At 47.9% G+C, this 24,847-nt stretch overlaps 1 protein-coding gene across 2 annotated transcripts in view; it reads right to left on the bottom strand.

Moving 5' to 3' along the window:
• The window catches only part of Rbm20 (RNA binding motif protein 20), a 183,777-nt gene that overhangs the window by 46,113 nt on the left and 112,817 nt on the right, over positions 1–24,847 (bottom strand). For both annotated transcript variants that reach the window (XM_041662056.1, XM_041662057.1), the window contains exons 2-5: positions 9,213–10,305; positions 7,782–7,843; positions 5,238–5,329; positions 4,580–4,674 (exon numbers count right to left, since the gene is read on the bottom strand). In XM_041662056.1, the coding sequence (XP_041517990.1) occupies positions 4,580–4,674; positions 5,238–5,329; positions 7,782–7,843; positions 9,213–10,305 (1,342 nt within the window). The remainder of the gene's footprint in view (positions 1–4,579; positions 4,675–5,237; positions 5,330–7,781; positions 7,844–9,212; positions 10,306–24,847) is intronic.

Raw genomic sequence — 24,847 nt, forward strand, 5'->3', positions numbered from 1 at the left:
TCTGGGGACCCTGAATAGAGGGAGAGGGGCTGGGGACGCTCGACAAATTGCACGCCACTAACAAGGTAGGCATCTGTCACTCCAAGGTCCTGTCTCTATTAAAATAAATATAAAGAGGAAAGAATCTGCCTTGCACAGAGATAGGTGAGCTTAGATTCAGCCCAGCTGCGGCCAGTTTGCAGCAGCAGCAGGTTTCTGAGGGAGTTTTGGGTTTTTGTGGCAGTTCGGATATGTTCCGCACCCCCAGTCCATCGGTCCTGTGCTGCTTTGTTTCCCACATAGAAACTGAGCTTTCAGAGTAGCAATGGGTTTTTGTTGTCCCTCAAGCAATAGTGGTCCCACTGTGACGGAGTCTTGGTTATGTTTGGTTTAGCTCAACAGAATATGTTCCTGGAAAGACTATGTAAATGGACTCATACAGAAAGGGCCCTAGTATAAGCAGAAGACATGATTGCAGAGACGAACACATCGTAGCCATCACTGAGATGGGCTGTCACTTTGAATTTTCCCAATAAGCATATATTTTGTAAAGAAAAACATATGCTACACAAAAGAAGCTTCTGAGCTCATGCTGGTGCCTGGCAGAGTCTCGCCACCCTCAGTGAGTTTCGTTGTCTTTGGAGGTGTCTGTAAGTAGTGGCCAGCAGTTGATGACTGCTCCCCGCAGGGCTGCCCTGAGTCTTCACAGAGCTGCTGAAGAGTTTCCAGTGGCAGCTCAGCTCCTCAGCTTGTTTTCTGCTGTCTGTGTTTTTGCAATTCAGATTTCCCAAAAGAGAGATATGCCTTCCTTTGATTCCACTTGGCAGAATGAGTTAACAGGCCACCAGCATTTGACAGGACTCCAGTGAATGATTGTGTACTGGGAATGTAGGCACTGGCGGGAGTCCTCGATCCCCCAGATATCCCTGGGGAGGGTAATGCGACCAGCAAGACATAATAAAAACTTATAGTGATAAAGCCCCGCAAACGAGGCTCCTCCCCTCCAGTTGGGAGCTACAGGAAGCTCTCCAGCCCCGCGCTCATCCTGGGAGTTGCTGATGCAGAGCAGGAGAACCCGAATGCCTCATGTTACTGGAGTCTTTCGCTGTTTCATGGCTGCCCAAGGCTGGGAAAGTCCCTGAACCCCTAAATTTGCTTCAGCTTCTCCTCCTCCTCGAGAGCTTGTGGGGTGAGGTGTAGGAAGAAGGAAGAGAAATTCACCAAGAAGAATCACTGCAAAAAGGAACCCCCTAAGAACCTGGAAGCAGGTGTGTGTTGCTCTGTGGTGAGGAGTGGGTCTCCCAGATCCAAGGATCCTTGAACCTTAAACCACCTCCGTCTTCCAACAACGTAACCTCAGGAAAGGTACCAAGTCTCTCTTGGCCCCAGTTCCTCAGCTGTCCAATGAAGTAGTAATAGTACCCACCTATAGAACTGTCTGGAGGACGAAATGAACTAACACTGAGCAGAAGGCTAAGAACACATTAAGCGCAACAGAAATGTGAGCTGTAGTTTATGGCATCCGGCGTCTCCATCTCCTCCTAGCTGCCTGGGTAGAGAGCATGATGTTTTAAAATCTCCCCACCGCCAGCCAGTTAGGAGGAGTAGTCCTCAGAGATCTTTTTGGATTAGCACAGAAGGCCAGAACCACTATCAATGCACATTGTCGCATGGTTTATGTTTGCCTGGCATGGTCACAATCTAAAGGGCTCCACGGGAACCTCAAATCATCTAAAGAGAAGCAGATGTGACAATTTGGTGGCCCCGTGCAAGGCGAACATTGACACGGGAGTGGGCAGAGTCACAGCTAGCACGAAGCGGTTTTCAAACCATTCTAGGTAGCTCCTGTGGAAAGAAGCACTCATTGCCCAGTAACAGCCATTGCTGGCTCTTTACAGGACCACGTACCAAGCTCTGCTGCATACATACATCATCCACGTACGTGATGGGCACTCTGGGGTCCATCCCAAGCCTCGCTCTCAGCCTCTGGCACTGAACTAGAAGGCTGCGTGTGATGTGCCAAGATGGAAGGCATAAGACGAATAAGTTGCAAGCCATGCGAAAACCTAGCAATTTTCCCTACCCTTCAAAGTCATCATTTGGAGAGTTGCTGTCCCTGTTTAACAAATGAAGTTACAGAGAAGTAAAATGGCCTACCTGTGGCCCCACGGCTGTCAGCTCCAGAACTGAGACCTGAATCTAGGTCTCTTGACTCCAAGGCCATACATAGGCTCATAGGTCAGCACGGGAGAGTGAGAACAAAAACTGGGACAAACTCAGAACTGCCCTGCCCATAGCTCTCGCAGCCTCTTCTAAGTGATAAATGATACCAGTTCTTTATCTTGTGCCCAAGCCCCAAGAGGGAGTGAGTGTGCAAGCTCTGACCTCAGTTTACCTCCCCCAGCTTGGTCATGGTCATGGTCATCCTCTTGTTCACATATGGCACAAAGGTACTTTGATGGCCCATACTCCTTGGGGACAGTGAGCAGCAAGGATCAGAGGATCAGATCACATAAGCTGTGACTTGATTTTAAGGCAAGGGACAGACCTAATTAAAGCCCTGTATGTTCTCTCCTGGGACTGACCCAAGGCTACCTGGATCCATACATGGCTCAGAGGTGAAAATGAATGACAGAAACCACCAAATCCATTCTGACTCAAGCATGAACTTGCAGACAAGAACTCTCCCCTAAAGAACTTCTACTCAACACTGTGGATAAATAGAAACCCGTTCTTCGTGTTTGGCCATGCCTGTCACTCACTCCTGACCCAGAAGCTGCACCACACAGCTTGCTTCTCTGATGCTTTATACAGATGTGCCAACATGTGGAGGGGACAGCACAAGGAGACCTTCCCAACAGAGCTGTGAGAAGAGAGGAGGAGGCCACAGCTGCTCTCAGCACAGCGATGGTGGCGCACGCCTTTAATCCCAGCACTCAGGAGGCAGAGGCAGGCGGATCTTTGTGAGTTCGAGACCAGCCTGGTCTACAGAGCTAGTTCCAGGACAGGCTCCAAAGCCACAGAGAAACCCTGTCTTAAAAAAAAAAAGAAAAGAAAAGCAGAGGCAGTGGCTCAAACACTCACCAGACGCCCTGTGGGAGAGCTTTGTGGGAGATCTTGGCCATGTGCCTTTGTTTATCAGCAGGTTTTGATAGCATGCAGAAAGTCAATAACAGATAAACATCAGAAGCCAAAGAGAGAAAGAGGGGGCTAAACTGGGGCCAAAGGAAGACACGCCTTAGGGTTTGGAGGACTAAAGTGCCCGTCACAGAGACTGCGAACAAAACTAAGGTCAAACAACCAAGGTCATTGTCGTGTTGGGAAGACGTCCCAGCTAGAAAAATGCTATGATGACAACCCAAGTTTGATCCTGGGAACCCACACCAAAAGCTGGATGTGGCAGGCTGCATCTACATCCCAGAACTCCACAATCAAAACGGGAAGTGGAGACTGGGGACTGACTCTGAGTCTCACAGGCTACACCACATATGCTCACACACACACACACACACACACACACACACAGTCACACACACCCATATACCACACACACACACACACACACAAACACATATATATATACATGTACACACCATACACACTCACATACTCACACATACCACACACCCTCATATACCACACACACACACACACACACTTACACACACACACATACACACACAAATACACAAACCAGCACAAGAGAGCACTAATGAAGTCCCCTTTGGAGCCAGGAACCTGGAGCCACTTGTCACTTCCAATCTCAGGCTCAAATTTTAGAATCACACTCTCAGCCAAAGGGATCCACAACAATAAAATATTAAAAATGATTTTAAGGCTAGAGAGGTGGCTCAGTGGTTAAGAGCACTTCAGGTTCTTCCAGAGGACCTGAGTTTGATTCCAAGCACTGGCATCAGGCGGCTCACAACTGCCTGCCACTCCAGGCCTAGACCTGATGCCTTCTTCTGGCCTCTGTGGGCCTTGCACTGACACAGACACACACATAAATAATCCAGGGGTATGCTAAGACAGGGTCTCACTATGTAACCTTGGCTGGCTTGGAGCTCACCGTGTAGATGAGGTTGACCTTGAACTCATAGAGACAGGCCTACTTCAGGCTACCAAATGCTAGGACTAAAGGTGCGCGCCACCATGCCCAGCAATACATTTTTTAATTGAGAATTTTTAAAACATAAAAGCATGTGACTTTCCCCCTAAAAAATTATGAAATGCTAGCTAGTAAGTATCTTTGATTTTTGGAAGATATGGCAAGAAAGCTCGATCCTGTGGCTCATGGCTGCAATTCCAGCATTTGGGATGCTCAGGCAGGAGGGCCATGTGTTTGCAGCCAGCTTGGACTTTAGGGTGAGCACCAGACCAGACAGGGCTACCCAGTAAGACCTGTCTCCATAAACAAGCAGCAGCAAAAGAATGTTTTCTGTGTTTCAATACCAGCAGGGTGGCTGAAACCCCTCCTGGCCTCTGTCTAGGGACACAAAGACCCAGCTGCATCCCAACTCGAATCTCTTGGGCTAGACATGGCAGTTGATGTGAACACTATGGGGATGATGAGGTAAAGAGGAAATGCTTTTGTACTCACATTTGTCCCCGAGGAAGCCGAAGGAAAGGTGGGGTTTGACTGAGCAAAGGCCCTTGGAATGGCTGCGTACGGTGTTCCAAGATTTGAGGCATAATCTGAATGATAAATGACACCAGGTTAAAAAGAAAGTCACAAACTTAACCTTCGGAATTCATCACTGGGGAGATGGCATGAATGGTCGGTGTCTGCCTTGCCGGCCTGAGGACCTGAGTTCCATCACTAGACCCCACATAAAACTGCAGACATGCTAGGTAGAACTTGCCTGTAATTCCAGTGTGGGGGAGGCAGAGGCACCAATGAGAGGCCCTGCCTCACACACACACACACACACACACACACACACACACTCACACACACTTCGCAGGTGGTAAGAGAAAACTGAAATTTTTCTCTTGCTATGCTTATTAGTGTTTGGCAAGATTACACCTCTGGGCCTGCTGTAGCTGGCCCAGCGGAGGGCCTGAAATATTCCAGAGAATATTGTCAATGCTTGGGGTTGGAGTATCTACACATGAACAGGAAGCTCATATCCAGGAAGTCCTGTCTGTGCACACACAGGAAACTCATATTCGGAAGTCCTGGATCTCAATGGTGGAATATAAACCTGAGGACTGTTAACTCTGCTGCAAGCTTCCATCTGAAGGCCCCTTCCACTTACCCTCATTTCCAGTGGGGTTATAAGCAGCTGTGCTGTTTGGGGAGGAGCACAGTGTCCCCTCTGCTGATGCAAGAATACACCGGAGGCCAGCACTAGAGGAAAGACAGACAATCAGTTTCTTCAAGAAGTTAAACAAAAATGAGTATATGACCCCAAATTCTGCTCTGATGTATAAAATATCCCAAAATTGAAAAAAAGATACAATAAATACTCAGGTATAGCCTGGAAGGAGGGCCCTAAGAGAGTCATACATGGATGCCCCTGGGAAGGGGAAAAAGATAAGATCTCCTGAGTAAAGGGAGGGTGGAGAGGGGTGGGGGGATGAAAGGGACTGGAGGGACAACATGAGGGAATAGGATGGTCAAATTGAGGGAGGAACAGAGGGGGAAAGCAAAGAAAGAGAGATCTTGATAGAGGGAGCCATTATGGGGCTGGCAAGAAAACTGACACCAAGGAAATTCCCAGGAATCCATAAGGATGACCCCAGCTAAGACTCTCAGCAGCAGTGGAGAGGGGGTCTGAACTTGCCTTGCCCTGTAGTCTATAATTATCATCATAGAACCTTCACCCACTAACTGATGGAAACAGATGTACAGATCCACAGCTAAGCACGGGGCCAAGCTAAGCTCCTGGAGTCCAGTTGAAGAGAGAGGGAGGAGGGATCATATGAACAAAGGGGTCAAGACCATGATGGGGAACCCTCAGAGACAGCTGACCTGAGCTAGTGGAAGCTCACTGACTCTGGACTGAGAACTAGGGAACCTACATGGGACCAAACTAGGCCCTCTGAATGTGGGTGACAGTTCTGTGGCTTGGGCAGTCTGTGGGGCCACTGGCAGTGGGACTAGGATTTATCCCCAGTACATGAACTGGCTTTTTGGAGCCCATTCCCTGTGGAGAGATACCTTGATTGGCTTAGATGTGGGGGGAGGGGCTTGGTCCTACCTCAACTTGATATGCCAGACTTTGTTGACTCCCCATGGGAGGCCTTATAAAGAAAAAATACTCAGGTGTAAATAAAATAAAAATATAAAATAAATAAAAATTCATGTGTGGCTGCTCACAGCCTTCATCACCATGGAGAACACAGAAATGTGGTGTTTGGTATGTAAGAAAGCAAATATTGTTTTGTGATATGATGTAGATGAGCCTCCTAAGATATGGTAAGTTTAAAGAGTCAGGCTATAGGGGTGCATTTACATGAAATGTCCTTGAGAAGCAAACCCATAAGCAGAACAGATTGGTCCCCAGGGGCTTTGGTAGGGAGGGATAGGTGGATGTTAGCGAGACCAGCACCATTGTGAATGTGCTAACTGCTGCTTGGTTGTAAGACTGTGATGAGCTTTACCACAACAAAGAAAAGGGGGGCCTTCGTAAAAATTCTTTTAACCGTAGTAAGGTACCAAAACACGAAACGTACCGTACTGTTTTGCCCATGTTTAAGGGCGCTAAATACAGTCACAGAACCCTTCACCTTATAAAACTGAAACTGTGCCTGGGAAACACCCACCAACCCCAGACTGTTCAGCTTCCAAAATACCTCAAAGGAGTGGAATTTACAAATCAAAATTATGTGTGTCAGAATTTCCTCCCTTTTAGAGACTTCAGTGGCACTGCATTGTGTGGAGAGGCCACACTGGTTGGTCGGTTCCTGTTCAATGGGCCCCCAGCTGCTTTCACTTTTTAGCGATTGTGAACAATGGGAGACCTTGCCTGTTGTCTGTTCTTTTTTTTTTTTTTTTTTTTTTTTTTTTTTTGATTTTTCAAGACAGGGTTTCTCCGTAGCTTTTGGTTCCTGTCCTGGAACTAGCTCTTGTAGACCAGGCTGGCCTCGAACTCACAGAGATCCGCCTGCCTCTGCCTCCCGAGTGCTGGGATTAAAGGCATGCGCCACCACCGCCCGGCTGTTGTCTGTTCTTGAACCTCTTCCTCACTGACCTCTACGGTAGGCCTTCACCCTGGGATCTATGCTCAGCATGGCAGCCAGCATTTTGTTCTGAGGGTCCTGTGTGCATCGCTCCCTCCTTCAAGCCCCTACCAGCTCCAATCACACTCACAGGAAAACAAAAACAAAATCAAACAAAAAATCCACGTCTTTACACCAGCCCAGGGACCAGGACCTGGGACTTGGCCCTGCCTGCCTCTTTCTCCTGTCTTTCTGTGCTGGTCAGACTTGATATTTATTCCCCAGGTCCACAAGAGTGGCAAGCCTTCAAACCTCCAAATCCTGTTCTGTCGGGTAGGAGTGAGCTTCCCCCATACCATAGCCACCCCCAGGAGGCAGCCTCCGAGAGGTCTCCCCAAGTTGTTCCATTTGCAATACAACGTGCCCAAGAGGCAGTGACAGGCACCCGCTTCCCATCCCTCCAGCATTGCCTTCTGCTTGGCTGTCACACCAGCAGTCGGAGCTCCTGTGCTTGCATTAAGTGGATGTTCCCGGAGGATGGGGCTTTCTTCCCCTGCTGGGTTCTCTGAAGTTTCCCTGTGTTCGGTTTAGTGAACACTCGGTGAGCCCAGGCACGGAACCGTCTGGAGTGCACTCACCTTTCAGAGAAGAGCAGACATTTCTGGGCGTGCAGCCTCCCTTTCACGTGCAGTTCCCAGTCCTAGATGAGAAGACCAGAGAAGCAGGGGTGGGGGTGGGGGCAGAGGACAAGGATTATTACTATCAGGCATGCAGGGATTGCTGGGTACCCAGAGGCTGGAACAAAGACACCTCATCTTCCTTTCTCTCCTCTGCCTCCCACCCCAGTTGCTGCAATACAACTCTCAGTCCCTTTGGTCAACCCTCATCTGCATTCCCTGTATCCATCTTGGATGACCACCCAGACTTGAAGTCAGATTCCCTCGTCTCCTCTCCGTAGACTCCTGACCTCATGCTTTTCCTCTCCGCAGAGAAACGCCACCCGTTTCTCTCTGATCTATGGTATAGTGACTTCTAAAGCCTCAGGAGAGGCCCTGTGAGATCACGACCTCCAGCGCCTCCTGGGGTCACTGCCATCACTGCGTCCACACTGGACATGGGGAAGTGCATCTCCCTCAAGTCCCAGAGACATATCTGGGTGACACGGCCTGAGCAGTGGTGATTCCCACAGAATAGGAACTGTATTACGCTCTGGGACAGGCTGGGAGCGGGCTGGTGCAACACTGACCCAGGGAGGCCACAGCCACAATGAAATCCCTACTCCATCACTCTCTAGTCTGGGTCCCATCATCTATGTCTGGGCCTAAAATTTCTGATCTGTGAAAAGAGCATAATGGTAGCATCTACCTTCTTGGGGCATGGAGGCCTATGCTTATAACCCCAGTCTTCAGGAAGGCAGAGGCTAGCCTCAGCTATAGAATGAGCCCAGGATCAGCCAGAGCCCAGTGAGACCCAGTCTCAACACAGTAAGGCAAGAACAAAAACCAAACCCCGGTGTCTACCTCACATGGTTACCACCAGCACATGGAAAGAGTTTAATGTATGTCAGCTGTTACATACATTTTATTATTTTGAAATATTTTGTTGCATTATCAGTCCACCTTGGAGTAAACATTCTACTGTGTGGGCTCTTGTTCACAGCAGTGCAAAGCATTTCACCACTGGGTGGGGGGGGGCAGCCTCGGAAATCTCCCCCTCCACACGATACAGTTGGCAGTCTTCCTTAATGGTTTATCTGCTTCCAACCTGAGAACTGATCTTTTACCCTTGACCCTCTTTCAAACTCAGTACAGCGTCTATGTTGAAGGGTCTATAGCTTCTAGAATGGACAGAGAGGAAAAGCCTTCAAAGGGAGCAGGAGATCTCTGCTTTTCATCTACGTAGGGGAAGAAATCTCCTACCTGCCTTAAAGCATTGAAAGGACCCTGATTTAATTCTGAAATTCCTTTGGGGTCTACAACCTATGGCTTTAATAAAGGACCCTGGGGACCTGACCAAGTCAGGTGCCCCAGAGTCAAACCTTGGGGCCCAGCCTTCCTTGGGTGCCTCACCTTCAAGTCAAACACCTTCTTGTCACAGATGCTGCAGATGTGGGGCAGGTGAAGCGGAGCCACGCCGTGGAAGTCATTCAGCTCCTGAGCCTGCAGAGGCCTCAGGGACAGCACCGTCTGCTCCTCCTTGGCCCTCCGCCGGGAACAGCTGAACCCCTGCTTGCTGTTGTTAAGCCGAACTCCAAAGGCAGGAGGGGTCCTGTCTGAGGTAGGCTCCTCGGGATCATAGAGCTCATAGGGCTGGCTGGCAGGCGGAGGCCACATGTTGGGTCCTGCTGCAATATCAGACTTGTTTGGGCCAGAGAATCCAGGGGGGCTCTCCCATTGACTGTTCGCACCTTGCAACAGCCCACCAACCTCCCCTTTCACGCCCCCAGCCTGTTCAGCCGGAAACCCGCATGCTGCGTGTGACCCGTGGGCATTGGGTCCATAGAAGTCTTTAGAGAAGGCAGCTTGGCCGTCCTGCCCTGCGTGGCTGTAGTGCCCTTCATAGGCCACACTACCTGATGCTGTGGCCGAGGCCGAGGCTGGCAAGAAGCCAGTCTGGCCCTCCGTTTCAGAACCGTAAGCCTGGCTAGGATTGGCTTTGCCGTACTCATAGAACCCCGCCGTAGCTGGGGTTGTCCCAGCCTTTCCAATGCCCAGGATGACTGCCGGCTGGGCAGTGGTCTGAGGCATCACCCCACTGAAGGGGTGCACCACCACAGCATTGGGGGGCTGACTGGGGAGGTTCACGGAAGGTCCCGGGCCTCGTGCCTGACTAGGGGGTGAGAAGGCAACTGTACTGGATGGAAATCGGGTACTAGGTATGGAAGCAGCATGCTGGGAAACCCCAGTAGGTCCGTGCGGGGTGCTGAGCACAGACGGATGCCTCAGCTGGTTGAAGAGAGGCTGCGACATGGCCACTTTGGAGAGAACTTGATTCAGGACCGTGGCGGCCGCTGTGTTGTTGGTGACAGCTGTCTGTGCCAGCTTCAGCCGGTGGAGGGTGAGCTGGGCCTGCAGCTGGGCCAGCTGGAGGCTGGCTGGCGAAGGGAGCAGAGGGTTCTGGTTACTGACTGAGAAGGGGCCCTTGTCCAGGAGCTTGGCAGCACTGTAAGGAGACAAGAGGTCCACATGCATTGCTAGGTTTCAGTGAGTGGTCCCTTCCCCCATGCAAAGAAGACCCCACTTCATAGATCCTACAAACAAGTACTGACATGTTAGGAAATGCCCAAATCTTCAATACAAAAGGCTATGGCAGAATGGTCAGTCTCCCTGGTGATTGGAAGCAACCATTACACACAAATGCTTGACTAGCAAAACCTCCAAAATTACAAACAGATGCCACCATTGAGAGATAAGGTAGAAAAAAGTGTCAGCCGGGTAAGGTAGCCCAGAGCTGTAGGAGAACAGGAGAGAGCGATGTCTCAAATTTGAGGTTAGCTGATCTACATAGCAAGTTCCAGGCCAGTCGGGGCTACATAGTGAGATCCTGTCTCAAAAAAACAAAACACAGACAAAGATAATGTATATATCTTTGATAAAGGTGATTTGGAATACATGGTCATTACTGTCATAGTCTCTGATTCAATAATTCAATTATGAAAAATGCATCCCAAGGCAAAACTTGATAATTGAAAATGTCCCTATGACATTATTTAATGGTTGAAAATTAGAAACATCCAATAATAGGGAGACAGAGTTTGAGCAGAGTAAATTATGCTATATCTATATAACAAAAACATAAGTAACCATTTTCATTTCATTTTGAATGTATACATTATTATTGAAACATTTAAGACATTCAGAAAGTTTTTCCAGGCCCAGAGGGATTGCCTCAGCGAGTGCTGCTTCTGCTGTCATGCCTGACATCTGACTCGATCCCCAGGTCCCACGGTGGGAGGAGAGAACTGGCTCTCACAAGCTGTCCTCTCGAGTTCCACAGGCACATCATGATATATGCACATGCCTGCCCCATAATAATAATACATAAAGTATCTATAGAGACTTGCTCTGTTCCAGCCCAGCGTGCTAACTCCCGACATGCTAACTCCCGACATGCTAACTCCCGACATGCTAACTCCTGACATGCTAACTCCCGACACCCTAGCTCCCAACGCGCTAACTCCTGACGTGCTAACTCCCAACGTGCTAACTCCCAACGTGCTAACTCCTGACATGCTAACTCCTACATGCTAATTCCCGACATGCTAACTCTGACACACTAATTCCCAACATGCTAACTCTGACACGCTAACTCCGACACACTAACTCCCGACGTGCTAACTCCCGACATGCTAACTCCAACGCGCTAACTCCCAACATGCTAATTCCGCACTTGGCTCTTGCTTTCTTCTCCCATAATGATGAGTTCATCACAGCCATTTGATAAGCATCATCTTGAATTTGGCAAAAATCACCGGTTCAAAAAGAATTATCACTTAAATCATATGAGAAAACCCATATGTTTCTTGGCTTGAAAACTATACACAGAATGAACTACATATATATTTATGACACACATTTTCATCCTGGTCCTCAGTTCAGATCCAAAAATATTAAGATGGCTTTTTACACAGAAGTAGTATATGCAACGACCAAAAATATTATAAATGGAAAAGATCTACATTTGAAGTAGAAAGTGCTGGTCAGTTTTCACAGAACCTTATGAGAGGCGGGAGGAGCCGGCCCTGCCCCGTGTCTTTCTTGTGCCCCGTGTCAGTTGGCTATTGCGTTTCTGGGCAAACCGGGAATGGCCTTGCCTACACATAGGACAGACTTTCCCAGAGAAGCAGGTATATGTGGCGTCCACAGTTGAGGCTTTCGGGTAAACCATATTTTCTGGGTCTCAAGTTCTCCTTGTGGGAAATGAACATAACCAGGAAATGTGTTCTGGATCCGGTGGAATGGAATTCTGGGGTATCTGAATGGGGTTGTGAAATCTGGAGTCCAGACTGATGGACCAGGCAGCCTGCATAATCAAACTGCTTAGGAAGATGAAGCTGGAAAGGGACACGCAGCTGTGTCCTTCCGTCTCCGCTGTCACGAGCACTGGGCAGTAAAAGCTCAATATAATAAAACAGGGAGGGAAAGACGGAGACAGCGAAGAGGCTGGGGGAGGGTTAGGGAGAGGAGAAAAAGGCAGACAAACAAGGGTGTGGCAGGCCACACCTCCCTCTCCAGTGCTCCTTTGAGGAATGCTTAGGTTTCTCTGGGAGGAGGTAGAGAGACAGCGAGACTATGTGAGCTCACTCGGTGATGCTCATGACCTCTGAGGGCTTGGTGCATTCTCAGGGGTCACACTGGATAGGTCATTTTCATTTCAGTTTTGTAAAGCAAGAAGGTAGAGTTCTGAACCCTCACTGTGATTGAGGAAAGTGGGTTCAACCTGTGGGACCCAACCCCAACTCCACAATTAAAGTGGAACCCTCTGGGCCCCGTGTGCATCCTCCTGGGCTCTTGCGTGTTTGAAGTGAGATCCCACAGCACTAGCCACACCCGCACTTAAGTACAAGAACAAAACACACTGCCATGCCAGATTTTTTTTTTTTTTTTTTTGGTTTTTCGAGACAGGGTTTCTCTGTGGCTTTGGAGCCTGTCCTGGAACTAGCTCTGTAGACCAGGCTGGTCTCGAACTCACAGAGATCCGCCTGCCTCTGCCTCCCGAGTGCTGGGATTAAAGGCGTGCGCCACCATCGCCCGGCTCATGCCAGATTTTTTAAAAAAGGCTTTGGTCCTCTTTCCCTGTTGTGTGAGGAATCATGCTGGACTCTGAGACTTGGCTGCGATTTGAGATATGGGGAAAGAGGAGGAACGATGCTAATGGTATTCTGGGCCTTTTCCCTCTGGGGATTTGCAGGTGGCAGCCAAGCTTTGCAGGGCCCTTGGGTAGCACGACAATCCCAGCAAGAACAGAATGAGAGGGGCCAACAACTGTTGGTGCAGTCAAGATGAACCGAAAGGAGGGATGGTCCCGTCAGATGCATGATTACGACTTGTGTACCACTGAGACTTAGAAGGCTGATTCAGCTTCCCCAAACCTGCCAGCACAGGGCCAGCTCTTCCCCCAGGCTTGTCCACCACACAGACTGTCCTTGCAAATCTTCCCCCAGGCTTGTCCACCACACAGACTGTCCTCGCAAACAAGGCGCTAATGAGGTGCCAACGTGGTTGCTATGACCAGAGGAGCACAAAGTTGGCTATGTTTTCCCCAGGGAAGGCAGCTGTGTTTTTAAAACTTGAATTCTGGGCTGGAGCAAGTTCTTGGTAGAAGTTCTCCTCTTGGGTGTTGAAAGGCTATGCGAGGAAGAACCATCTCCCAGTAAGGAAAGCCACCACGCAGCAGGTGTGTAAGTCAGATACGGGAATGGCTGCAGAACCACACCGTTCGGATCAGGCACGCAAGCAGATCAGAACTGCACTGTTCAGATCAGGCACACAAGCAGACCAAGAACCAGATGTTTCCAGCTTCCGCTTTATCTTGCAAATTCTCACTGTCCCCAGTTTTATTTAACCTTACACAGAAGTGATTTCACACAAATCATCCACACAGAATAGCCCTTTTAAACCAAAATCTTAGATCAGAAAAAGATGAATTGTTATTGAAGTGGGGCAAAAGCCCTAAAACCCTTTGCCTGAAGGGTTAATAACCTAGCCAGGCTAGGTGGCAGTACACACCTGTAAGCCCAGCACTTCAAAGGTAGAGAGATGGGTCAGGTAACTCAAGGCTAGTACTGAGTACTTGAGTTTGAGGATAGACTGGGTTTGAGTCTTCTGTCTCAAAAAAAATAAAAGGAAGAAAGGGAGGGAGAGAGGGAGGGAGAGAGAGGAGGGTGGATGACATTTATATGCTTACAGTGTTCTTGGAGTGTCTATTTCAAGGTTTTACTGCTCTGTTTGAAGAGCGTCCCCAGAACACGAGGCACACCCACACTCAAACCCTAATGCAAACACATTTCAGAGCCAGATGAAGACGGCGCTGTTCCTTTCTCATTTGGGTAAAGAACCAGTCTCGGGGGGTGGGGGGGAGGGGCAGTGAGTCTTGGAGCTTCTTGCTTTTTCCCAAAAGACGTCCTCACTCTTGGGTGTATGTGGTAACTGCCAGGAACAAAATAAGGAAGAAGATAATGGCTGTGGCTTATGGAACCTGGCAGTTGGGAGATGTGGGCAGAACGTACTTTATGTAGATAAGGTACCTCGAACAGTTCAAAAGGCAGAGTCTAGTGCACAGCTACTAAATGGAGTTTGCCGTTGAACGGCTGTGTACAGTCACTCACCACCCCGCCACAGCACAGGCATTTCAACACACTCCTCTCCAAGTCTAGATTTTGAAACCAAACAGAGGCTGGAGAACGGCTCAGCAGTTAGGACCCCTCCCTGGCTGCTCTTTCAGAGGACCAAGGTTCAATGCCCAGAAACCACATGGCATCTCATAACTCTCAGTAACTCCAGCTCCAGGGGGTTCCGCACACATGGTACACAGACATACATGCAGGCAAAACACCCAGACACATAAAAATAACTAAATATTTTCTTATTTTTAAGAGAAATTGGATAGATAATTGAATCATGGCCCCGCAAAGACATTCACGGTCTAATCTGCAGAGCCCTTGAGAGTCACCTTCCATGGTAACAAGGACTTTACATGGTGATTAAATTAAGGACCTTGAGCTGAGAGAAGATTGCCTGGATGTTACCAAGGCCTGCTCGGTATAATCATAAAAGTGATGAGGGTGGGAGTCAGGGAGAGAAGATGAAAACAGGGACCAGAAAAAGAGAAAATGATGCAGTGGTGTTTGGGAAGTGGAGGACGAGACTGTGGGCCAAACAGGATAGGCAGCCTTGAAAAATTCCAAAAAAGAGGTGATAGGGAGGTTCCTGAAGAGCCTAGGCAGATGGCAGCCCTGCGGACACTTTGACTTTAAATCTACTGAGGCTGATCTTAGAATCTGACTTCCAGAAATGTAATAAAGTTATAGTGCCTTGCACTATCAGACGTGTGGTGCTTTATTGCCGCGGCAACAGGAAATGAATACGGTTTCCCCCAAAACACCCAGGCACTAAGGGGGACTCTGCTTAGAGAAGCTGGTGTGGGCCTGGGCACTGCCTGGGTGTTGTGGGGATGAACAGATCCTGCTAGGAGCCTGGGTAGCACAGAGGACATGAGGGGACGATCCAAGAGGTCGGGAAGCTAAGCCCACCAAAGAACTTCCCAGTAGGGATTTAGCAGAGTCAGTGTACCTGGGATAGATGTTAGAATGAACAGCTGTTTTGTTTTTGACCTTGAAGAATCCTTGGGCAAAACAGTGATTGTTTTCCACGATTTGTAGAATTGTTTTACTGAAGGAACAGGGCCGCCGCCGTCCCATGACTTTGGTCACAAGACATTCCAGGCACACCTGAGGCTCTTGCATTATTGTGTATTTCAAACAATACATAATAAAGGACCAAAGCCACGAGGGCCTGTGATACTGTCCTTCAGTAAGACCTGTGCATTAGATTAGGGACCTTGGTATGAGGAAATAGTTTGGGTAACAATAAGTATGTCTTTGTAATGACTTTCGGGGTTCAGCCCATTAGAGAGGCTGGACCTTCCTGCTTCGACATAGGCCTTAAAATTTCATCTTGGAGAGCCCCCCTTCTTTTACCAGCCCAGCTACATGGTGCACCCCAACACAGCGGACTCTTAAAAGCCAGCTCACTTTATTCGCGAGGACAGCAGCAAACAGAGAAAGCTTGGGACTGCAGGATGCTAGCACTCGCCACTCTCAATCCCTTATCACCACACACAAAAGTTAACTTGTCCCATGTCACACAGGTGGCCGCTGGTGAAACCTCAGTGAGAACCAGGATCATCCGGCTTCCAGTGCCTAGGAGAATCACCTTAGCGTGGAAAAGCCTAACCAAGGCCCAGGGCTATCTATCCTCCTCTCCCTTGAATGACTGATTGCAATTACCCAGCCTGATGCACGGAGTCACCCCATCGCTCAGAGGGGCACGGAGTACCTTCCACATGCAATACATGCAAGGCATTCCCTAATGCTGGCACGTCCTTCCTTTCTTAGTGCAGGCTGTCCTAGAGCTCACGGTGTAGACCAGACTACCCTTGAACTCACAGAAATCTGCCTGCCTCTGCCCCACGCCCCAAATGCTGGGGTTAAAGGTATGTGCCACCACACCTGGAAGCTGGTCCTCTCCTGCACCCCTGCTCCCATTCTCCAGAGGCAATGACCAAGGATGTCCTGTCCAGAGAACGAATAGGTGGCGCAGGATCTGATACACATTTTCTTGTCTACACCATGTGTGGCCATCACCAGCAGATGCAGAATCCGGGCAGTACACAGCATAGGGGTTCACGTGCACCTCACCCAGAGTGACAGTGCCCATCATATGCCCTCCCTGAGTCTGGTCACAGAAGCAGCAGCTGACTGTACGGGCCCTAGTCTATCAAGAGGCTTGGGAGGGCTCCACGGCCCCAGCCCAAGGTTTTATCTCTGAGCCACTAACTGTTACAACAAATTCACAGTATATAATTAGATTTAAAATTTAGTAGTCTGCTTAGAAAAAACGTTAATTAAAGCAGCATTTCCCTGAAGAGTTTCAAACTAACATATTACATAAAGGCAAACTAGCCAACCTCATGATATGGAAGGTTAAGTGATATGGAGGAGAACCTGCCTGTAGAGGTTTCTCATGCTGCCGTGTGGAAAGTGAGTATGACTGTTGCCCCAGCTGATTGTCCAAGCAAGATGCAGTAGAAATGGGTTGCATGCAGGTGCAGTGGCACACGCTGTTAAACAAGCCATCACTTAAGGAAAGGCTGACGGAGAACAAAGACAGCCCTGAGGGCAGCAACTATGAAATGGGGCGAAGGCAGCCAGGAAAGATTCCAGGGAGCCCTTAAGCCCACTGTGCTGGCTCTACTCTGGACTCTCCCAGAGCAGTTCCTTAGCTTATTAAATAGAAACAGTGCTGTGTCTGGAGAAACGGCTCAACACTTCAGAGTGGCTGCCTCTTTTGCAAAGGACCGCGTTTCAGTTCCCAGCACTCAAGCCAGACAGCTCCAAACTACCCATAACTCTAGCACCAGGGGATTCCATGCCCTCTTCTGGTCTCTATGTGCAAACACATACAGAGAGAGGTGGGGAGGAAGAGAGAGAGAGAAACCAAAACCCATTCATGTCGCAAACTGGACATGGCAGCATGCCCCTATAATCCCAGAACTCGACTGACTAAGGCAAGTGAATCACAGGAATTTAGAGCCAGCTTTACGCTACACAGTGAGGCCCTATCCTACCTTAGCAACAATGCTTAAAGACCACCTGCTTAAATGATATGCATTTAACTCACTTCGGCTCTTCTCCAAGGCCTACACTGACCCTTGGCTCTCTGGCTCCCACCAGTGTCTCCTGAGGAATGAATGGAAACAAGGACTAAGGGAGAGAACTAGCATATCACTGAAGGGAGACCTGGGCAATGACTTTGGTATAAGTGCCTGCCAACCAAAGACCTACTTCTGGGGGGTCTGAAAACAGAATGCTCCTCCAAGCACAGCCCAGACACAGTACCACCTGCTACTGGATAATGTTCTTGTACCCTGTAAAGATTTGTCACCCATATTTGTTTAATAAAATGCTGGTTGGCCAGTTGCCAGGCAGGAGGTATAGGTGGAGCAATCAGACTAGGAGAATTCTGGGAAGAGGAAAGGCAGTTGCTACCCAGACACAAAGAAAGCAAGATGAAAATGTTGCACTGAGAAAAGGTACCAAGCCACATGGCTAAACATAGATAAGAATTATGGGTTAATTTAAGTTGTAAGAGCTAGTTAATAATAAGCCTGAGCTAATAGACCAAACAGTTTATAATTAATATAAGCCTCTGTGTCTTGTTGGTACTGAATGGTTACAGGCCAGGCAGGACAGAAACTTCCATCTACACCCACCTACTGGAAATGGGATTTGGGAGGAGAAGCCCCCACAAGGTGGAGCGTGGTCTGGGGTACTCTTTTACAGGGTTGGGGATTCAACTCTGGCCACACTGATGTTCCCATGAGCAGCAGAAACAGTTCTGTGGCTATCTGCTGCGACACCTTCAACACATGACATGTCATTTTAGTAGCACTGTGAGCTGACTTTGTGTGAAGCACTTGTTATCACTTCCTAAGGCTTACATAGGGAGTGTCCCTAGGGAACTCAGGAGTTGGTTTGGTCCCTGCTGGTGACATTGTTGGGGGGGGGGGGCGTTGAACATGAGGGTGCTAACCTCATCAACTGATTAACTGATCCATTGACTCAGCTCACAGCTAAGAGGGGTGTTGGAAGGGGTCACCAGAAACATGTCTTTCAAGGGTTTATTCTGCCGTAGTTCATTCTAACCTGACTCTGCCCCCGGCCACCATCAAGGACCAGCTGTCCCAGCATGCTCTCGCTACCATCATGCTTTGCTTCACCGCAGGCCCAGAAAGAACAGTGTGAGCCAGCACAGCCAGAGGCTGCTGGAGCTGAAGTGGGTCTCTCCTCCCTTAAACCGTTTTCTCAGGCTTGGGAGTTGGCTCAACAGATAAAGGCACTGACCTCCAAACCTGACTCTCTGAGTTCAATCCCTGGGACCCATGTGGTAGGAGGAGAAAACAGACTCCCACAAATTGTCCTCTGACCATTACATGTGTACCATGGCATATGGACCCCTTTCAATAAAAATTGGTTTTCTTGAACATTTTTGTTATAGCCGCAAACATGTCTAAGTAACATATTCTTCTAAGAGGAAAAGATCTTCATTGAAAAGGTAATATTTTCTTTTTGCTGGGGATCAAGCTTTATGGGTCCTAGTCTCAACTTGTCTCTCAGCAGCTATGTAGCAGTGAAAAAGGAAAAGGCTCGCTCCCTGCACCTCCGTGCCCCTGTCTATGTAGTTAGAGGCAGGTCTAGCCATTGACACTAGTTGGCTTAGTGCTGACTGTGGAGAACTAGATTACCTTCAGATTTGCAGTGATGTTTCTGCCTCAGCCTCCCAAACAGTATACCCATTTTTAAAAATTATTCATTTCTAATTGAAGGGACATAAAGGTAAACTGTTCTCTGAGTACTGTGGAAACTGCCAGATTCCGCATTGCTGTAGCATGCTGCAGAACGTTCTTGGGGAAGGCATTTCCCAGGTGAATGGGAACAAATTCCTTTCAGGAAATAGTCCTCTGCATGGGAAGTATCACATCTTTGAATGCTCTCCTTGCCACTAGAGGTTGGGATAAAATGAGTTAACTCATTGATTCGGTCATACCAATGAAGTGTCAATCATATCTATGTGATTGCATCACAGTGGGAAGGAGGGGCTTTGCTCAGAGGCAAGTACAGGTTTGACAGTTGGTACCGTACTGTGTATGAATTCCAGCATTACATCTTATAAGTTAGTGTCTCTGGAACAATACTCAGCTTCTCTAGGGCCTGGGGTCCTCATCATGAAAAGGAAGACAGATGTAGCTAAGTTGCAGGCTTGCTCTGAGAGTAGATGGGTGCATAAAGTGTTTAGCACGGTTCCTACCACACAGCAAGTGACCACTGCTATTATTATTTCTGCCGTTGTATTATCGCTGCCAATAGTATCCTTATCGTTGTCACCCTCAGTACAGGCAACATGGGAGCTCTGCCAACAAAGATAAATCTTCCTCACAGACAAGAAGGAAGCTAAGAATGTAGAGACGTAAATGTGGAGAGAAGAAGAACAGAAGACAAGGGGAGGACAGCTGCTGGGAAGGGCAGGGCAGGGGTAGGGTGGCGCCCAACTGCAGAGATGGTGGCGACAGTGGTTGGGTGAACCAAGCCAGACAGTGCTAGATTTGCAGGGCTGTTGAACAACAAGGGCTTGTCTGAAGGTCCAAGCCGTCACCATAACAGCTCAGTCCCAGGCTCTTGCCTGGTGATGTCCAGCCACCCAGCAGCAGAATCCAAAAGTATGTCAGTGCCCAACCAACAAAACCAACTTTGTTCACAATAAGCAGGATGGCTTCTGAGAGAACAATTCAGAGATTTAGACTCTCTCTGAGTTAAGCTCAGTTCACTTTCCAGGCTGTGTAATGAATATGCTCCTTCTTTGTTTGTGCTAAGATACGAACTATGATCCAGGTGAGCAGAGTGACAGCCAAGCAGGAGGATTCTGTCCACAGGTGGATGGATGTTCCTGAAAGAAGAGCCTAATCCAATTATTTGCAATGAGGGGCTCAGGCCTTTGCTGTCTCCTGGAAACTAAATATCTCCTAGATCTTTTTTCAGCTCCATAGTTTCATTTGAGCACACATATCCAAAATTTAGATGGGTACAGAGAAACTCAACAATGCCCCCCAGGTGAGAATGCCATAGTGTCCCCCATTTTTCTACAACACTGTAATTTCACAGTTGACCAATGGTTTTTTTGAGACAGGGTTTCTCTGTAGCGTTGATGCCTATCCTGGAACTAGCTCTTGTAGACCAGGCTGGAGAACCAGCCAAGAAGAGCGCAAGGGTTTCACATATAAAGAAAGGCTAAAAGGGTTTCACATATAAAGAAAGGTGGAAAAGCTAAGTGCGCCCCGATTGGATTGGTACCCATCGTCTGCACTGCCGTAACAATGGAAATAACTGCATGTTAATTATAGGGGGGATTTACTACTGTAACGCTCTCAGAGACTGGATCACACCATGCGGCACACGGAGAGGCCCCTAAATACTAGGTTATAAAGACGCCAGTAATGGTGATCCTGGGGCTGTGCAGGCTGCAAGTTCAAATCCTAGCTAAATACCCTAGACTTGAAGAGCGAGAAGCCTTGGAGACCATCACCTGGTCACAACCCACTCATCCAACAGAGGGAGGAGAGTGAAGGCCAGAGACGTTGGTGACATACACCAGTCAATCCCAGTCACCGGCCTGGATAGAGCAAAGCCATGGCTGGAACCCACAGCCCGGCAGCACTCAATAGGGGAGTCTTCTCCTCGGAGACACGGCTGGTGCTCACTCTCTTCACAAACAATGCTTCTGCTGGATCATCACTGGCGAGGCCTCTGTGACTAATTTCAAGCTTACCGGGTCAATGCCGCTAACCCGTGTTTGGGCCTTTGCCACCACATTACCATAGGGTGAGTCACATCACTGTGACAGCTCTCGAGATGATTCATAGCATCAACAATAAGCCTCCTGCTCTTTGGTTCTGCGCTTTTCACTTGTAGGTTAATAACACACACACACACACACACACACACACACACACACACTAGTGGTCCCATCTCCAGAACCACATGGGTAGTAAGGTCAAATGTGACCATTTCCTGTTTACATAAAGAAGACTCCAGGTCGGGCATGGTGGTAAGCACTTGTCATCCCAGCACCCAGGAGGCTGAGGCAGGAGGATTGAGAGTTTGAACATAGTTGGGGGTATATAGTGAGACTTTGTTTAAAAAACAAACAAAAAGAACAAGACCAGAAAGGATACAGTGAGCCACTGGAAGTTATCCACAGACTAACGGAATTAACTAAAGGTCCTTTAACTATAGGACCAATATTTTTTCTGTCTACATAGTCACTAAAGGGAATTTCTAAAACTATATTTTTGGCCCTATTTCCCTACATGATTTTGATATCCAATTCCCAGCCTTTTGGTCCTCTGTGGGCTGTACCACTATTATCAGACAGCTTGCAATTCTCACAAAACGGACCTAGTGGTTTTTATGGCTGTTAGGGGTGGGGACTGCCTTTCCTGCCAGAGCAATTAGGACTCAGCATGTACAGAAGAGAAACGATAATGCCACACATGCAGAAAATAGCATACTCTCCCAGTGCCACGGAGGACAGACCTTTCTAAGCTTTTGGCATGGTGACGTGGTAGACATGGAACCCTCATCTCCCGATGAGCCGGGTTTCATTCATAGCTATCCTGGGATTGCATGTGGTCGGCAAGGGCTGGATTGGACATGCCTGAAAGTATGTGAGAATCAGGCCAACATCACCACCACTAAGAAAAACACACTAGTCTTTTTCTTTCATACCCTATTATTTTCTTTTTAAGATCTTTTTGTTTTGCAGTATTGTGGACATGTGTGAGGTGTGTGTCTGCCACTAAGCTGCATCCACAGCTACTCAATTTCCTTTCTTTAAAATATAGTTTATTTTATAGAATTATGAACCAGGAATGGTGACACATTCCTTTAATCCTGGCACTCAGAAGGCAAAGGCAGGTGAATCTCTATGAGTTTGAAGTCAGCCTGGTCTATAATAGTAAATTCCAGGTCAGCAAGAGCTACATAGTGAGACCCTATCTTTAAAAAAATTAATAAATAAAGAAATTATTATTATTATTATTATTTGAAATAAGGTCTCTCAATGTAGTCCTGGCTATCCTAGAACTTACTATGTAGACCAGGCTGGCCTCAAACTCACTGAGATCCGCCTGTCTCTGCCTCCAGAGTGCTGGGATTAAAGGCTTGTGCCACCATGCCTGGCTTATGACTTAAAATCATTAAAGAAAGGGATTTATTTAATATGCTTTTTTGCTGTGAATTTCAGAATATAAAAGTAGCAAGAGTTTAACAAAATCATTGTCCATCACCTCATGAACAAATGATGGCATTACAGTCATTTTTACTCAAATAAACCTTTTTTATAAAAAAATACATAGGTAAACACAGCCAAGCTAGGCAGCACATGCCTGTTATCTCAACACATCAGAGGCTGAGGCTGGAGGAGGGAGAGTTTGAGGCCAGCCTGGGCTACATATTGAGACCCTGTCTAACTCCCCGATATATGCTGCCATCCCCTTCAAGATGCTGCCCAGTCCAGTCCCACCCTCATTTCCTCAGAGACAATTATGGATGGTTTGTATGTCTACCAGTTTATGCTTGAATCTGTCTACATATAAAAGTATAAACATGAATCTTTGTCTACATGTGTGTGCTCATAAAACAGCATGTAGGACTAGTTTCCACAAAATCTCCCAAGAAAACACACACATCTTAAGTTTCTTTCAGGACTGAGCAGAGTCACAATGGATTGAAAATTAGTAAGCAACATTAGATGGCCCAGACCTGGTCCTAGACCAAGATTTATTCCCTGTGGGTCCATGGGGCAGTCTACTTTCCTGAGAAAGCGGGATGAAAGGCAAGGGCTCTGAGGTCCCTTGCACCTTTGAAATCGGATGACTGTGAGGTTCAATTTCCTCATCTGTCACACAGCTACAACAATGCCCTCTGCTGCACAGACCACCCAGAGATCAAAGTGGCCATGCAGGTGCTTTGCCGAGTGGGATGATCGTTTCCACAGACTAGCTGTGGCTGGGGTCCGGGGATACCTTTGAAGAGGCCACTGTAACATCTGCACGAGGCTTGGCTCGGATGCCTGTGTTGCAGGCCAGGCCGTATGAAATTATTTCATTTTCTTTACCCTTGTAATCTGGGACAAGCATTCCGGCACAGCAGTTCCCTAACTCTCTCAGAAGATGTGGTGAGTGAAATGCCCGAGCCTCCTACAATCCTCTCTGGGAAGGTCTGTCCAGCCCGCTCTGGGCTTTCAGAGTGCAAGGAGTCCGGATCCTTCAGGGCTGGAATTGATTTGTCTGAGATGTAGTTTTTCAGGTAGAATTTCACTTGTTTTATAAAAATTAAAATCTAAGAAATTGGTCTAAACTCTGGGACTAGGGGACATTTATCCCAGTTTTCTCAGAAATATTAGATATGATGATCTCTCGGCTGAGACACTTTCCTGGAGGCAGCTTGGCTGCTGAGAGGAAAAACAAGCTTTTTACTTCTAAAGTGTGAAACTCCAATGCACAGGTCCCTAAGAAGCCAAACTGTTCGCCTGTATATATAAACATGAGCTAAATGTCCGGGGTTTCTAGGCAATGCTGCTCCAGTAGAATTCAATGTGCACAGATTTGTCCACGCCATGGTGTGTTCTAAATCCATCTGCCCGTGCCCCTGGAGAAGCACCAGGCTTCACAACGAAGCCCACCATGTCCAGGCAGCCTTCTCTCACTTCCCACACAGTGTGCTCCAGAAGGCCCCTCCACTCTCTATCCCTTTACCGCCCTCTTGCAAAACTGAGCACCGAATCAGCTATCTGGCTTCCCCATTATCCCATGATCATTTGAAAGCAGATATTACATGACCCATTCCTTGTCGCAGTATCCAGCAACAGGTAGACATGCAGAACTAACTAATGTTTCTTTTCCATGGACACACAACAGTTACGAATCACATCCTCAATTTGTTTCTCCAGCTAAATATCTCATGCGTGTATATTGTTACAAAGCTTTGAAAGATGAATCTCTGGGGAGAATCTGGATTAGAATCAATCCTTGAACACTGTCAAAACTATGTTAATACCACCAACCACATCAAGTAAAAATTCTAAAATATTCAACTAACAGATTTGTTTTCTCATTTTCCCTTTTAGCTGAATCTGGAGAAAATGCCACTTCAGCGTGTGATTCAAGGAGATGTGTGCAATCTACATGACTCGGAGATGAGCCGTGTGCACAGAAAGGGTCCTGTGTTCTCTGAGCGCTCTTCTCAGTCCTGGACACTGCTGGAACTTTCTGTGGGAATGCGCAAGACTGTTACAAAGTTCAAGCCCATTTTAAACTAAAGCAAAAATTTTAGCTTCATTTAAAAGTACTCAAGCTAGCTGATCTTGTC

The sequence above is a fragment of the Microtus oregoni genome, unplaced genomic scaffold (assembly GCF_018167655.1).
Source record: "Microtus oregoni isolate MIOR12 unplaced genomic scaffold, Mior012 000012F_ref0000307, whole genome shotgun sequence".
In the NCBI taxonomy this organism is placed as follows: Eukaryota; Metazoa; Chordata; class Mammalia; order Rodentia; family Cricetidae; genus Microtus; species Microtus oregoni.